This window comes from Alexandromys fortis, unplaced genomic scaffold (assembly GCF_014885135.2).
Source record: "Alexandromys fortis isolate MF-2015 unplaced genomic scaffold, M_Fortis_MF-2015_v1.1 scaffold_343, whole genome shotgun sequence".
Lineage (NCBI taxonomy): Eukaryota > Metazoa > Chordata > Mammalia > Rodentia > Cricetidae > Alexandromys > Alexandromys fortis.
This window is the reverse complement of record NW_026068262.1, coordinates 272,949-288,864: the sequence shown is the minus strand read 5'-3', so window position 1 is coordinate 288,864 and position 15,916 is coordinate 272,949. Positions and strand designations below refer to the sequence as shown.

General features: G+C 37.5%; 1 protein-coding gene across 1 annotated transcript; it reads right to left on the bottom strand.

The window, feature by feature from the left end:
• Window positions 1-1,677: 1,677 nt before the first annotated feature.
• LOC126494437 (putative vomeronasal receptor-like protein 4) lies at window positions 1,678-2,595 on the bottom strand. Its single transcript, XM_050131804.1, has one exon. The coding sequence runs from the start codon at window positions 2,593-2,595 to the stop codon at window positions 1,678-1,680; it is 918 nt and encodes a 305-aa protein (XP_049987761.1).
• Window positions 2,596-15,916: the final 13,321 nt, after the last annotated feature.

The following is a 15,916-nucleotide window of genomic DNA, read 5'->3' as shown; positions in this document are numbered from 1 at the left end:
GGAGTGGGGGGAGGGGGAGAAGAGTGGGGGGGAAGGGGGAGGGAAATGGGAGGCTGGGAGGAGGCGGAAACTCTTTTTTTCCCATTCTCAATAAAATAAAAAAAAATTAAAAAAAAATTAAAGAAATAAATATATTTTTGAAACTGAAAAAAAAAAGAAATCAAGAAACTAGACATTAAAGTACAAAATAATCAAGTTAAAAATGGGGTATAGATCTAAACAGAGAATTCTTAATAGAAAAGTCTCAAAAGGCTGAAAGACATTTAAGAAACTACTCAACATCCTTATCATCAGGGAAAGGCAAATCAAAATGACTCTGAGCTACCATCTTGCACCAGAATGGTCAGAATGACTAAGATCAAAACCACATCACATTTCTCTCACTTGGGCTGGTTCCACTCCCTGTTAGCAGCTTTCCTCGGCAGGTATCACATGGCTCTGGCATCTCCAACAGCCTGGGGTCTGTGACAATCCAGGTTTGACTTTCACAGCTTCATACAATGGCCTCTCTAGGCCTTTATGCAGTGACACCCCTGTGCATGGCCTCAGCAGCTTTCCTCAGTCACAGAGGGCAATTCCATAACCTCTTTCTTCTAACCTTCATCTAAAGCCAGAACCATGTTACCAAAGCTGCCAAATTCTGCTGCTTTCTGGGGCTGTGATATGGTCCCTCTCTCAATGACATCTTCACCAGCTCTCTGTTTTCTATGGCTTTTTTTCACCGCCAAAGCTCAGGTTTCCTGGAACTAACTGACAGGAAGGAGAAACTCTATTGAGAATATACCGTATTAATAAAATGAGTAGATTTTTTAATTTGGCAAACTCCAGGTCACTGAGAGACACTATCAAAACCAAGGTGAGTGGCTTTTGAAGAAAAAGAGAAAACATTGTCTCCTTGCCTCAGTGTACACATGCACACACATCCTTCATCTGTGCACACACACATGAAAACACATGTACACAAAAACACACGTACATTATATATAAACAATTTTGTTTTACTAATAATATGTCAGTATTGATGAAGTGCAAATACACAGATACATGAAATTTTCATATAAGATTCATTAAGTAACTGTGGTAAAAAGGGAAACTTTAAATTCACAGGATTTTTGTGGATTCAGAGAAACTAGACTTAGGAAAGAGTATTAAAGTTGCAATAGGACATTTAAACTATTTTTGATGGCTGAGAGTAGATTAAATTCACCTCATCAGAAAAATGTAAAATGTCACCATCAGCACGCAATTTTCTTTGAGTAACCTCAGCATCACAGAACATTTATGATATAAAGTAAAGAGGAGAGACTAAGGGAACTCCTGTGGAAATTTCAACTTATTGTATACAGCGAACTTAAAAAAATCAGTAGTACTTGGCAGCAAAAATGTCACAAGAATGTCCATGTATAATAGCACAAATTTTATTTAAATTATTAAAATCTTGATTTGCTACTTGAACTATTACAGAGTTTAAGAAGAATAAGTTTTTGGAAAAATTAGTTGTGGCTGCACCAGAATGAAGCCTCACAAACATCTGTCTGTATTTCCAGCTCACAGGGGCAAGCACAATGGCCTATTCTGGCCTTGTAGGCACCAGGAATTCACACATACATACATGCGGACACAATATTCATAAATATAAAAGGAATAAATAAATCATTTTATTAAAAATGACAACAATTATCTCTTTTTGAAAATATGATGACACAAAGATTGCATGTGTTTCACCATATTGATTACTCTGTTATCAGAACTGATTTGTACCAAAGGAGTAATTGTGGGATAGACATTCATCACAAACTTCTGAACACTCAGGGTGACTGGGTCGTACATCCATAACAGGACTGCAGTGTGTGAGATGATGAAGTCCACCCAGTACATGACCACAAAGAAAATCACCAGCAGCAAGATGGTCTGGGTGGCCCTTTTCTCAGGGGATGCTCTCAGGTGACTGAGGCTGTGAAGATGCTTGCATTGCCTTTGATGTCTGAACAAGATGGTCACCATGTATGCACTTGTGGCCAGCATAAGTCCTATAAAAAATACATCTCTGGAGATTGTCATTGTTAAAATCATTGCCCTGATGATGTAGTTCATGGAAAAGAGTGAGCAGAATTTAGTTACCTTCATCTGTGTGGTCTCATTCACATTGGTAAAAGCACCAGAATAGATTATTCGGTAACTAGTGAATGACAAGTTGAAAGACCAAACAAATAAGAATGCGGAAATCATGTACTTTTTTAGTTTATATTTAAATTTTCCCAACAAAGAGGAACTGGGACTGATAGTGACAGCCTGGAACACACTCAGGAGGCAGGTGATGCAGATGGAGAGGCCTCTCATCACTCTGTTTACATAAAAAGTTGTCTTACATTTGAAGTCATTGTCGATGTTTAGTGATTTAAATATGTCTCTAATCCAAATATCACTTCCAGTGAGGAGCAGCACTATGTGGATGAAGCTCAGTTGACAGGAGATCATGTCCGTGGGCTTAGGTCTGTGACACAGAATTATGAAAATGTAGAAAAAAAGGAGAAACATATTGGCCAGGACTCCAAGTCCAGCTTGGAAATTAATGACAGTCCTTAATGAGGACATACGTAGAAATTTTATTAAACTTAAGAACATGAAATAAAAAAAGGATATTTATGCCCTGGCAATGCTGAAGCTTGTATGAGCAGCCCATATGTTGTGGTTCTGTTGACCTTGTCCATCTTGGATTTCATGGTCTAAGTTTATGAGGACGACTGGCCAGGTATCTTCTTTAAGAGGGCACCAGATCCCAATACAGATGATTGTGGAGACCTATTTCAAATATCTGAAAAATAAATAATGGTTATTTACTAAACTTTTGTTTCACTGGTCAGTATGTCTTTATCATCATTCTGTTTTGCCTATTTATTCTTGATTAATCCATCTCTTTAATTTTTGAAGTTCCACATTAGACTTGGCCTATGTTTCATTTACTCTCAATATATCTCCTGGATATACAGCATTCTCAGCCACAGCTGACACAGAATGCACCTTCATGTGCCTTTATTGCACCTAGACCTCATGCCTTAGAATTTGAACACTACTGATCTGACTTACATTGCCTTATTTTATAGTTAACACTGGAAACAGCAGTGATGAGAATAGAGGAGCATAATCATATTTGTACAACTGAATAAAAATTATATTGCTCTGAGAGAAATCACAAAAGAAATTTAAAAGAGTGAGGTGAGTCACTTTTATATTCCACAATTTTAATAATTTCTAATTTAAACTATCCATATTTTCATTCATAATTCTGTTGGAATCAGAGTTGATAATTCATGATAATTCCACTATTTTAATCAGCTGTATGTCAATCTCTATTCATTTATTTATTTTTATTTTGCAGTGAACTCACCACCCCAGAATCTGGGATTAAAAACAATGATACAGTTGGAGATCATTAGTGCACTTTCCACACCCTATTAATTTTATAACCATTATTGTTATAAATGCTCCTAGATGTCTCCCGGTTTACTTCCCATCCCATTTAAAACTTGTGTGAACTCTACTTCTGGTTTGAAGAACAAACACTCAGCTATCAAGAAAAAAGTTTTTTTTATTTTTTATTTTTTTCACAGCAGGACAGTGGTGGGGATTAAGTCATTAATAGTACAATTACTATGGGATTTTCATCCATTCCTTGTTACTTTCCTACCTATTCCATCTTCTGTGTTTATATCCTCCTCTTTAACTAAGAAACACCATTTTCCCAATCAGATCAATGGTCTCCTGCTACTCCCCTGTACCTTCCTCCCACCTCCTTCTATATGTTCTTCCCTCCTCCCTGATAAGGAGCCCACCCTTTCCCATTTCCCCGAAAAGATCACTTGTTCCCTGTTATTCTTCTCTCCTTTGCTACCCACAATCAACCCCATCTTGACCATGGTCCCATTGTGCTATCCTGATATCTGTACTTTACACAGGTAAATACTCTCATCTGAAGATGTGGAGCCAGGAGACCCCTACAAGAGAGAGCGTGTGACACTAAGACAAACACTGCTTTCAACACATTGTGACAAACATGAACTTGCCAAAGATGACAACATGGTCATCCTGTGTTAGAATCTCTGTTTTAAAAGAGATTCCTTCCTATGCAATGGAAATAAGGTCCCCAGTGTTATCATATGTCATCAACACACAGACAGTTTTTATAATTTCAACAAATTGTCTTAGCTTTGGTGTTTTTGTTAGTTATTTAACCTGGTTACCTTTATGATTTTTTTTATCAAATTAGCATAATTTGTTACTTTAAAATCAACTCTGTAATAGAGAACTAGAAAACTGTACCAACTAAGATTCTTGTGAGAAAGAGTGGACAACTGATTTTCACATTTACTTGTATATTCCACACATATGTGCATGATGTATACAAAGAAATAATTCAGAAGTCAGTAAATGAGACCAGGCTATAACATCCTAATGCATATGCAAACAAAAATCATACATTTTACATATATATATTATGTTTGCTCTTAAAAATCTTTATCCAATGCTGGGCCTTATTGGTGCAAGACTTTAATCCCAGCACTTGGGAGGCAGAGGCAGGCGGGTCTCTGTGAATTTATGGCCAGCCTGGTCTACAAGATCTAGTTCCTGGACAGGGTCTAAAACTACAGCAAAAACCGTGTCTTGAAAAACAAACAAACAAACAACCAAACATCAAGAAAAGCTTTACCTAATAAAGGCATAGATTCAGTTTAATTATCAGAGTCAAACATATGATTCTCCCACCAACTTACAGTTACAGTAGCTGCACAATGGTTTTTTGGTTTTTGTTTATTTAAAGTTCTAGGTCACAGGCTGGAAAGATGGCACAGTGGTTCAGAGTATGTTTTTCTCTTGCAAATGACCTGGGCTACATTTCCAGCAATGACATGATGGCTCATAGTCATCTGTAAATCTAATTATAGGAATGAATACACTGCCTTCTTTGATATTGCCAGCAAGTGGTACACAGATGTACATGTAGGTAAGCACATATATATGAAAAATAAAATAAGTAAATATTAAAGAAAGAAAAAAGAAAGGAAGAAAGAAATAAAATATGTTATCTGATTTATTAAGGAAAACAATTTATTAAAGGCTTGGTCTCTAAAATGAAAGAACTGTAGCACATTACAATTTTAAAATTGCAAACGGACAAACTCTATATGTATAACCATTTTATTAACAACACTTCTATAATTTATTAATAAGGCAATATATTATAAATAAAATAAAAAGATCATAAGAGAAGTTAAAGATGATAATCAAATTTTTTTTTCTTATCTCAAGGCTATGAACTTAAACGTCTCTACTTCACAACCTTTGCTTAGTAAACATTTGTCACCTACAGAAAATGATGCTTCTTCTCATTCCTCATGTGCCGTCTTTCTCTGGGGTGCACTGGAGGTGAGACTGGACAAGAAAAACCACAGCTACCATAGCTACAAACTGAATTGTCAACATATCCATAAACTGAGAAAAGTCATCTTTTTATTTGAAAAAAAAATCATTCAGTGCTTGGGAGTTCACATTAGTTTAAATTGTACTTAATTGTCAGGACTGAACTCAAAGTATTTTCACAAACATTCATAATAGTACAGATGCCATCACTATTAAAGGGCTCCAGACCAAAGACTGGGCAGGCAGCTGTCGAAGAAGCATGCAACAACAACAACAAAACCAAAAAGAATGAGCTGTGTCCTCATAGCTCTACATTCTTCTGAGAAAAATAATTTTCCCCTTCATTATCACAGTAGTCAATTTTAGAGCAGTTTTGTTTTATGAATTTATGGTGGTCTTTGCATTCTTCTCTGAGAAGATAATAATAGAATGAAAATACAAACATTACATCAAAAGTATCATTTTAATTTTAAGTTTTATCGTATCTAGTGAGTAATGATTTAAATGGTGTGTGACTGCTCAGAAAGAACATGGAGTGATTATGTGACTTTCAGATGACAAGATACATGGTTTTTGGCTGATATGCTGTCCACTGTCAACAACATTAATAAGTCTTCAAGAATCTCGGGAAGTTGAGGACCTTAGACACTCGTATTAAGTCCACGAGGAGACTTTTATGAACAGATATCCAGTAGGGATAAAGAGTGATTTCTAATTCAAAGTATTAATTCATAGCACTTGCCTAATGCTCTTAAACAATTTTAAAGTATAAGTTACTATTTAGAAATTAAATTTAACTCACCCACAACTGGAAGCAGCATCAGTGTCACTGCAGAGCCTGTGGGGAAGCAGTCAGACCCAGAGCTCCATCACAGGTCACAGGGTGGAAGTCTGGGAAAAACATGAAAAAGTTCACTGGAAGTGTGTGTGTGTGTGTGTGTGTGTGTGTGTGTGTGTGTGTGTGTGTGTGTGAAATGACTACCTGGACTAAGAATAGATCAATAGCATGCTGTGTGCTGAGGCTGCTATCATGACTAAATAAAACAGCATGAGTGAAAACAGTTATATCAAATATATTTCTAAAATAAAATCTCTATTTCCTGGGTGACTTAATCAAATCCACAAAGATCCTGCCCACTGCATCAGCATCAGTGTAGGTTCTTGAAGTAAATTACACAAAACAAACTGAAAATTTGTGATGCTTGCAAAGAAATTCATGCTTCCATCATTTGGTTTTCATGGTGTGGATGCTCTGTGTCTAGTGAGTAAGTGGCATTTATTGGCATCCTTTTATTCCAGTTTTAAAACAAAGATTTCATAGTTCCGCATTATCTATTTAACACTATAATATTGTTATATTTGTGTGTAGGATAGAGAGAAACAGGAGAGCAGCTCAACATAAGTACAAACTGACTTCAATCAAACTCGCAGAAGCTCCTGTCTTACCCTTCAAACCGCTGGGTTCATAGGTGTCTGCCACCACACCTGACTTCACTTTCCATTTGATTCTCCTCTATATTTATAATTATATTTATAATATTAATAATTAATATTCCAGCATATAAAAATGGACTTACAACATTCATCAGCTAAACTTAAATTTACTTGGCATATTTTGAATATGTATACTTTATTGAAAAATTGTATTTTGCAACTATTAAAAAACTTTGGGTATTTTGACTTTAAATAATTTGATACTAGTAATTCAAGAACTGAAAATATTTCTCACTTCTAATGAAAAGCTTATTCAATATTATATCAGTAGCAGTGTAACAATGATCAACTTAGAAATCTTAAAATATTAAAATTAATTCATTTTATTAAAACACTCAAACTCCTACTGAAAATTACTCAGTTTATATTTTTGTTAAGATAACATTGAAATGATTTAAATAGTTTGTTTTCTCTTTTAGAAAAATAAAATACAATGAAAAAAAATAATTTAATTAATAAGTGAAGTAGGATTCTAGATGCCATTGAGATAACCACAAAGATCTACTTCATTAAAAAATATTACAATAGGATAAACATATGTAAGAAAAATTTCAGTCTAATTAATAGAATGTTAAGACCATCTTACATTTTACTAAGCCATAAAGTGAACTCTCCTAAGAATTCCTAAGTATATACAAACTAAACAGAACAGAAAATTCCTGATAAACACTAAATTAATTAAAATTGTTGCATAGTCCTGGTGAAGTTTCCTATAAATAATTGCACAGGTTTGAGAAAGGTAGAAAAATGAAAAAATATAAAGTATAATTTTACATATCTTAATATTATAAATGTACTCCTGCAGATCAATGAATGCATGTTCTTTGTGTTTCACCCTCTGAGCCATTTCAGCTGTTTTGTGAGAGGGTTGGAAATTTAACACAGCTGCAGTTATTTAGGAAGAATCATGTGTATAAAATTATAAGAGAAAAAAATTATGGATCAGAAGGATCCATAGTCAGATATGCTCATTTAAATACTTCATGTGGGGTCATCTTTTACAGAGATATAAATGTACATTTACTATACAAAGAGATAGATATCATTCCATTTTCATTCAATACATAATATTCATTGATCACCTTCACCCTATTAGCCTTCCCTGTCTAGGCCCTGTCCTCACTCCAAGAGGCCACCTTCTACTGTCACACACATTACAATCAGAGGTCATAGCAAGAGAAATCTATGTTCTTTTACAAATAATTACACTGATATTTTATGTCTGCAGGCATTTGTTGTGTTTTCTCTTGATAAAACAAGGCTCAAACATGAATTCTAAACAGAGAACTCTAATCATTTTATTACAGAAAACTCTGCTTCCTTCTACTCACTACTAATGAAAAGAAAAAGAAACGCTCACCTGGCCGGACCTTTGATAAACATCCATTTGGAATGAGGCCCTAAGAAGTAGTTATAAGGAAGAAATATCATCAGCTCATCTCTCTATAGACCCATAATTACCATGTCACCTGGTAAGGTGAAGTTCTAACCTTGAAGTTCTTAGAAAGTCGTACCATCAAATGGAAGAGTGAACGTCCCTAATTCTAGGACAACAATAGAGTAGCAGCAGCTGAACACTGGCTTTCCCATGTGTGATCTCTTCTCCCCAGTCACTATCTGTCTGTATGGATTAGCTCATCCGGTCCTTCTGGACAAAACTAAAGTAAAAATAACATCACGTTCAAAAGAGGTAGAATAACATTTTGGTTCCTCAAGGAATCCTTCCTGCTTCCAAAATGTTTATTAATAACCTCCATACTTACTTGACAGTGGCTTCATGACCTCACCGAGAAATTAAAAATCTTTTGCTAAAATTAAAAAAAAAATATATGTAAATACACTTGAGAAAGTTAATCTTTCTTACAGGAACACAGACATGAGTTGAGGTAATCAGCAGATAATGAGCTGTGGATGTGGGTTGTAACTTAGTTGGTAGAGTTATTTGTAGACATTGTTGTTAATATGGGATACCATGGAGAAATCAAACCTTGAAATTCTACACAAATGTGAGGGAGAAGAATCCCATGTCAATGGCTAACACAAGACCTTCAAGGAGATCTTAGAAGAAAACTGTCCAAAACTAAGGAAAGTCTCACCCACATACATAGAAGAAGCACACAGAACATATTAAAGACAAGAACATAAGAAAATTCTAGAGCATCTCATATTTAAAACATTGAGGAGACAGAGCAATAAAGGTGCATTGAAAGTTGCAAGGGAAAAAGTGCAAATCACAAGTGAAGAACACTTTTCAGAGAACAGCTGATTTTTCAAGGAAAACTTTCAAAGCCTGAAGAACCTGGAATAATACCACCCAAGTCCTAAATGACAACCAATTTAACAATATGACCAACAATACTACTGTCATGATTTAAGGAAAAGGAAAAATTTTACAAACATTTACAGCTTAAACGTAATTTATATCCAACAAACCAAACCTAAGATAATACAGGAAGCTATATTTTGGGGTAAATAAAGGGATAAGCTAAACATAGAGACTTCGGAAGGAATATGAGCCATAATTATTAAACCATAAAGACCACTGAGAACACAACAATGAAAATCAATAACATGATTGTAGGGATAAGCCCTCCCCTTGGGGGCGGGCTGCCCTCAGGCGTATGTTTACTGATATAGTGCGCGGGCAGAGGCTGCGCGGGCCCTTCCGCTTGCTCTCCTGTTTCCGCTGGCTACCCCGCTGGAACCTTGGTTTTGTGAGTCTGGTTTTGTTATTAAATTTGTTTAAATATCAATTACTGGTGATTTATTGATCCGACCGCTGCAGTTGGCGCCCAACGTGGGGCCAACTTTTTTTCTTTTTTTCTTTTTTTCTTTTTTTTCTTTTTTTCTTTTTTTCTCTTTTCTACGTGCTAATAATTTTTTTTGGTACCAACTGCACAAGACAATTTCGAATGGTGCACAATTTTTGACGACACTCTGGCCGGACCTTCTCAAAGCGCTCAGGGACTAGTTATAATTTTCTTAGGCCAAAGGTTAATTTGGGAATTTTACCATCATTTGCTTTCACAGGAGCCCCTAAGGAGAACATCGCCCCCATGTCAGCTTGAAGCAATCTTAGAGGACGGCGTCCCCTCCCCCAACAGAGTTTGCCCTCAGGGTTAGGGACATCTTTTAGTGGTTGGTTTGGGGTTGAGGGGATGGGGAGATGTTTTATGGAGTTAGGGGTATGTTAAAAAAAAAAAAAAGGGGGATTAACTGGTTTGATGGGATGATTGGTATTTGTGAGTTACTGTTTTTAGAAAATTGTATTGGTACTGTTTCCTGTATATTGACATATTGAATATTGAATGTGAGTGTTCCTACCTCTATTTTTGTATAAGAGTATACTTATATTGTATTGATACATCTACCATATCACAATGTACATTTCTACCTCTGATACTATTTATGTAATAACATTGTTTACATTTGATATGTAATGACATTGTTTACAGATGAAGATCATTGTCTTCATGTATTGCACAGTTGTTTATTTTTTTTTGTCTTCAAGTTAGATAGGTATTGAGAATTTTATGTTGTTCATGTTTATTTTTAGGTTAATAAGGTATTCTAGATACATAGAGATTATATTTAGTATAGATAGTATAATCTTCAGCCTCTTTAAAGAGCTGTAGAAAATGGCCTTTAAGCTAACCTAGAATTCTGTGCCGAGACACAATTACTCCTGGCGACACCACTCTACTCCCGAGAGAACGTTGAGCACCAAAGACACTCCACTGGGAGTTTGTCTTCTTGGCAGAATTGGCCTTTGGGTTAAGAAAAGCCCATACCTCATCTACTGACAAAGATATGAAACAGGATTTTCTTATCTTGCCAAGACAGGGTAGGATAATTCTAAGAAAATTCCTTGCATTTGATAATGGTATGTCAGTCATGCTAGGCCTTAGCCAAAGTTGGTTGACTCAACATTGCGAACGAGAATTTGGGTGATTGCCCAGGTAGTCTGTTGTCTCTGTCATTTATGGCACGCTTTGGATATCGCTCATTTGTTAAGTAATATTTATTCCCTTCTCGGATCTTTGACGGAGTTGAAGATTATATAATTGTAATTACTCTCTACATTATTTAGACTCCTTGAGATAGAATGTCTGGTAAAACTTTTGTTCTCAATATTGTTTGTTATATCTATTATTTATTATTATTGTTTATAGTTGTATTTAGGTTAGTTCTGTCTTATTTAGACAAAAGGAGGGAGATGTAGGGATAAGCCCTCCCCTTGGGGGCGGGCTGCCCTCAGGCGTATGTTTACTGATATATTGTGCGGGCAGAGGCTGCGCGGGCCCTTCCGCTTGCTCTCCTGTTTCCGCTGGCTACCCCGCTGGAACCTTGGTTTTGTGAGTCTGTTTTGTTATTAAATTTGTTTAAATATCAATTACTGGTGATTTATTGATCCGACCGCTGCAGTTGGCCCCCAACGTGGGGCACGACCCCGCTGTGTCCGCAGCAGGTCAGGCACACAGGCTGCCGACTTCCCCCGCCCGCAGCCGCGCGGCTCGGGACGCGAACGCGGCCCCGAACGCGATCGCCTTAGCCACTCCGCCCCCTCCGCCTCGGGTGACGCCGCCCGCCAGGCTCCCGCCGCAACCCCGCAGTCCTCGGCACTCCAGCGCCCGCCCGCTTGAGGTTAGCAGGCACGGCTTTGTTCCGCGCACCTCCCCCACCGGTTCTAGGCTGCTGCGGCTCGCAGGCAGCTCTTTGTGTTCCTCTCGCAGAGCAGAGGACTTAACCCCTCCCTCTCTGCTTTGACGTTTGGAACCGAACAGGGAAGCTTAAATATTCGCGGTTTTACAACACAAACCGCCACATTGGGCCCCAAGGGGTCATTTGTATAAATTTCAGTCTTGAGGTTCATTTCAGATCAATTCTCCACGTGGATTCAAGTGGACTCTTTCGCCACCTCTGGCAGGAACCAGTCATTACAGGTAAAAATTTTTTTTTTCCTTTTATAAATAAAATGTCTGATAATATCACCTCTTCCAACTTCCATAACCTTTTTGAGTGTGCCATGTGGGAGATCCTACAAGAGGTGTCTAGCACCCCACATCTATGGATCCTTCTGGGATTAGTAGTTTTCCTTGGTCTTAAGTGGTTTGACAACAAAAGTCTGATAGAGTCTTTAAGAGACGAATCCAGGATTCTTAAGGCAGAGGTTGAACATCTAAAAACTATTGGAGATGAATCCAGGATTCTTAAGGCAGAGGTTGAACATCTACAAACGATTAAGCATGACAATGATCTTCTCATGAATCAGTTTAAAGTTCTACAGGAAGAGAACAGAACTTTGTTTAACAAGACAATGGTGACTGAAAAAAACTTAGAAAAGGTTCAGGCTGATATTAAGGAGAAATTTATTATTATGGAAGAAGGAACAGCTGATTTAAATCGTAAATTTCATCAGTCACTTTCTGAAGGGACTGAAACATTATCTCAGAGAATTAAATCGGTTGAATGGGAAAATCAACTTTTGTCTAAAGCTTATGACAGAGTGGTGGAAAGATTGTCAATACAAGAAGGCACGGTTTATGCCATAAAAATCATGTCCAAAGATGAGAACTTATCTCTAACGGACAAACTTCATACTTTAGAATCCTCAATGAGGGCTTTGGAACATAATTCTGGACAGGAGATACAGACATTGCAGAAGGCAATGGTGAATAGAATTGAAAAGATTGAGGAATTTCTAAATTCTGATTCTGATGAGGAAGAACAAACGGTAGAAAGGAAAGTTTTAACTACATCTGTGGGTAAATCCCTCCGGGACAATTTCCACAAATCTCTATCTACACCTCTACCTGCCTTTCCAGTAATAACGACAGAGAAGGTGATTGGTTCCAAAAACCCTAGGATCCTTAAGGAAGATACATGGGAGCCTGTCCGTATAAATGATCTCAAAGAAATTAAACAGGCTGTCACGGCTTTCGGGATGCACTCCTCTTTTGTTAAAGAGATGCTAAAATCTTGGGCCATAATGAGCAGACCAACGCCTTTAGACTGGACCCAGATGACCTCTGCAGTCCTTGAGAGTGGGACGCATTTAAGATGGAAATGCTTATTCAGGCAAGAGGCTAGACTTTTAGAACAGCAAGAAAAGGCGAAGGGAAGTGACATCTCCCTAGATAAAATTCTAGGTGAAGGACTCTTTTCCGATCCTCAGGAACAAGCTAATTTGGATGAAAGCATACTCTCCATATGCACTACAGCAGCCTTAAGGGCTTGGGACAGGGTACAAGACCCAGGACAGAGAATGGAATCATTTGTTACGATTAAACAAGGTCAGAGAGAACCCTTTAGTGATTTTTTACAAAGACTTACTAAGGCTGTACAAATAGGGATACCTGACCCTGACACAAGACGTATAATGATTGAGTCTTTGGCTTATGAAAATGCAAATGTGGAATGCAAAAAGATTTTGGGGCCTTTAAGGTTCAGATCAGCACCCTTGGAAGAATGGGTCTTGCATACACTGGATGTTGATACATTTGATTATGGCACTGAAGCATGGGTAGAGGAAGCAATTTCCAATGGTAAAAGGAGACATCAGAATACCAAATGTTTTAATTGTGGCAAAATGGGTCATATGAGAAGGAATTGTAAACAACGGACCTTCAGAAACAATAATAATGCGTCTTCTAGAAATAACAGAAATAGAAGGACTCAGCCTTCAGGTTTATGTAGAAGATGTGGAAAGGGTAGACATTGGACGAATGAGTGTAGATCTACAAGAGATAGACAAGGAAACCTGATACAGACGGGAAACGTGAGAGGGGGGGCCTCACAGGCCCCCATGGCAAACATGGTCCAGTCATTTCCAGTTTCTGCAGAGAACGTGCCTCGTCAGGACAATTAGGAAACCTCATGCCTACTGTTACAAACGATAATGAGCAGAAAGATGAGTTACGTGTGTTTTGGCAAACTTCTATAAATGATCAAAGACCTAAGCTGAAAGTGTGTGTAAATGGCATTTTTATTACTGGCCTGCTGGACACAGGTGCTGATGTAAGTATCATTACCCCAGAATCTTGGCATCCATATTGGCCTCTTCAGAATGTAAATGTTCAGTTCCTGGGAATTGGAACCCTATCTCGAGTAAGACAGAGCACGAGATGGGTTGAATGTATAGGGCCTGAGGGACAAATAGGGAAATTAAGGCCATATGTAGCCAGTATTGCAATGAATTTATGGGGTCGTGACCTATTACAACAATGGAATACCCAAATTAACATTCCTGCTAATTCTAGAGCCTATATTTCTGAGAATAATATTAAAAGATATTACAAACGGAGAAAACCGGCCATTCGGGCCGTACAAGAACAAACAATTGAAACTCCTTCAGAGATACCAACAGCATTGCCTCTAAAATGGTTGACTGAGAAACCAATATGGACAAAACAATGGCCTCTAGCTGAGGAAAAGTTACAGGCTTTAGAACAGCTGGTACAAGAGCAATTAGATGCTGGACATATAGAGGAATCTACCAGTCCTTGGAATTCTCCTGTATTTGTGGTTAAGAAAAAATCAGGTAAATGGAGAATGGTGACAGATCTCAGAGCTATCAACAAAGTTATTCAACCTATGGGTCCTCTGCAATCTGGAATCCCTTTGCCCTCTTTATTACCAAAAGGATGGCCTCTTATAGTTATTGATTTAAAGGATTGTTTTTTCACCATACCTTTACAAAAAGAAGATAGAGAAAAATTTGCCTTCACGGTGCCTACTTACAACAATTCTCAACCTTCCAAGAGATACCACTGGGCCGTCCTCCCCCAGGGTATGTTAAATAGCCCCTCCTTGTGCCAATATTTTGTGAACCAACCATTGCAAATAGTACGCAAGAAGTTTCCTGAATCTATAATATTCCACTACATGGACGACATCTTGTTATCCGATTCAAACATGGATACCTTGAACAGACTGTTTGAAGAAATAAAGATACTTTTACCTAAATGGGGATTGCAAATTGCTCCTGAGAAGATACAGAAGGGAGATTCTGTTAATTATTTAGGTTATAAAATAGGTTTGCAAAAAATTAAGACACAAAAGGCACAAATTAGGAGAGATCGCTTACGGACTCTTAATGACTTTCAAAGACTGTTAGGAGACATTTCCAGTCTACGACCAACTATTGGGATAACACCTGATCTAATAATTCATCTGAACAAAACCTTGGAAGGTGATAAAGATTTAAACAGTCCCAGAGAATTAACAGCTGAAGCAGAAAAGGAACTGACGATGATTGAGGAAAAATTACAACAGGCACATGTGGACAGGGTGAATCCAGAGCTCGATTGTATTCTCGTCATATTACCATCCAAAATTTCTCCTACAGGAATTTTAATGCAGAGAGATGATATTATCTTGGAATGGATCTTTTTACCACATAAACCAAGTAAAAAACTGAAAACTTATGTGGAAAAAGTCGCCGAGTTAATTATAAAAGGAAAGCTGAGACTTCGTCAATTAGCAGGCATAGACCCAGCAGAAATTATAGTGCCTTTCACTGCTGATGAACTAAAGAAATTATGGGAAGATAATGAACCATGGCAAAGAGCTTGTGCTAGTTTTTTGGGAGATATTAATAACAATTATCCAAAAAGCAAGAGGCTTAACTTCATAAAGAGAACTTCATGGATCCTTCCTCGAATCGTCCGTGATGCTCCAATAACTGGAGCCCGTACATTCTATACTGATGCCAATAAAACAGGGAAGGCAGGTTACAAATCGGAAGACTTGGGTAAGGTGGAACAAAGTCCTTATGATTCTGTCCAGAAGGCAGAATTATATGCCATTCTTATGGTGCTAAGGGATTTTAGAGAACCTATTAATATAGTTACTGATTCGCAATACGCAGAAAGAGTTATTTTACATATTGAAACTGCTGAATTTATACCTGATGATACAGAACTAACCTCATTGTTTATCCAGGTTCAAGATTTGATCAGGAACAGGCTCTGCCCTATGTACATAACACACATCCGATCCCATA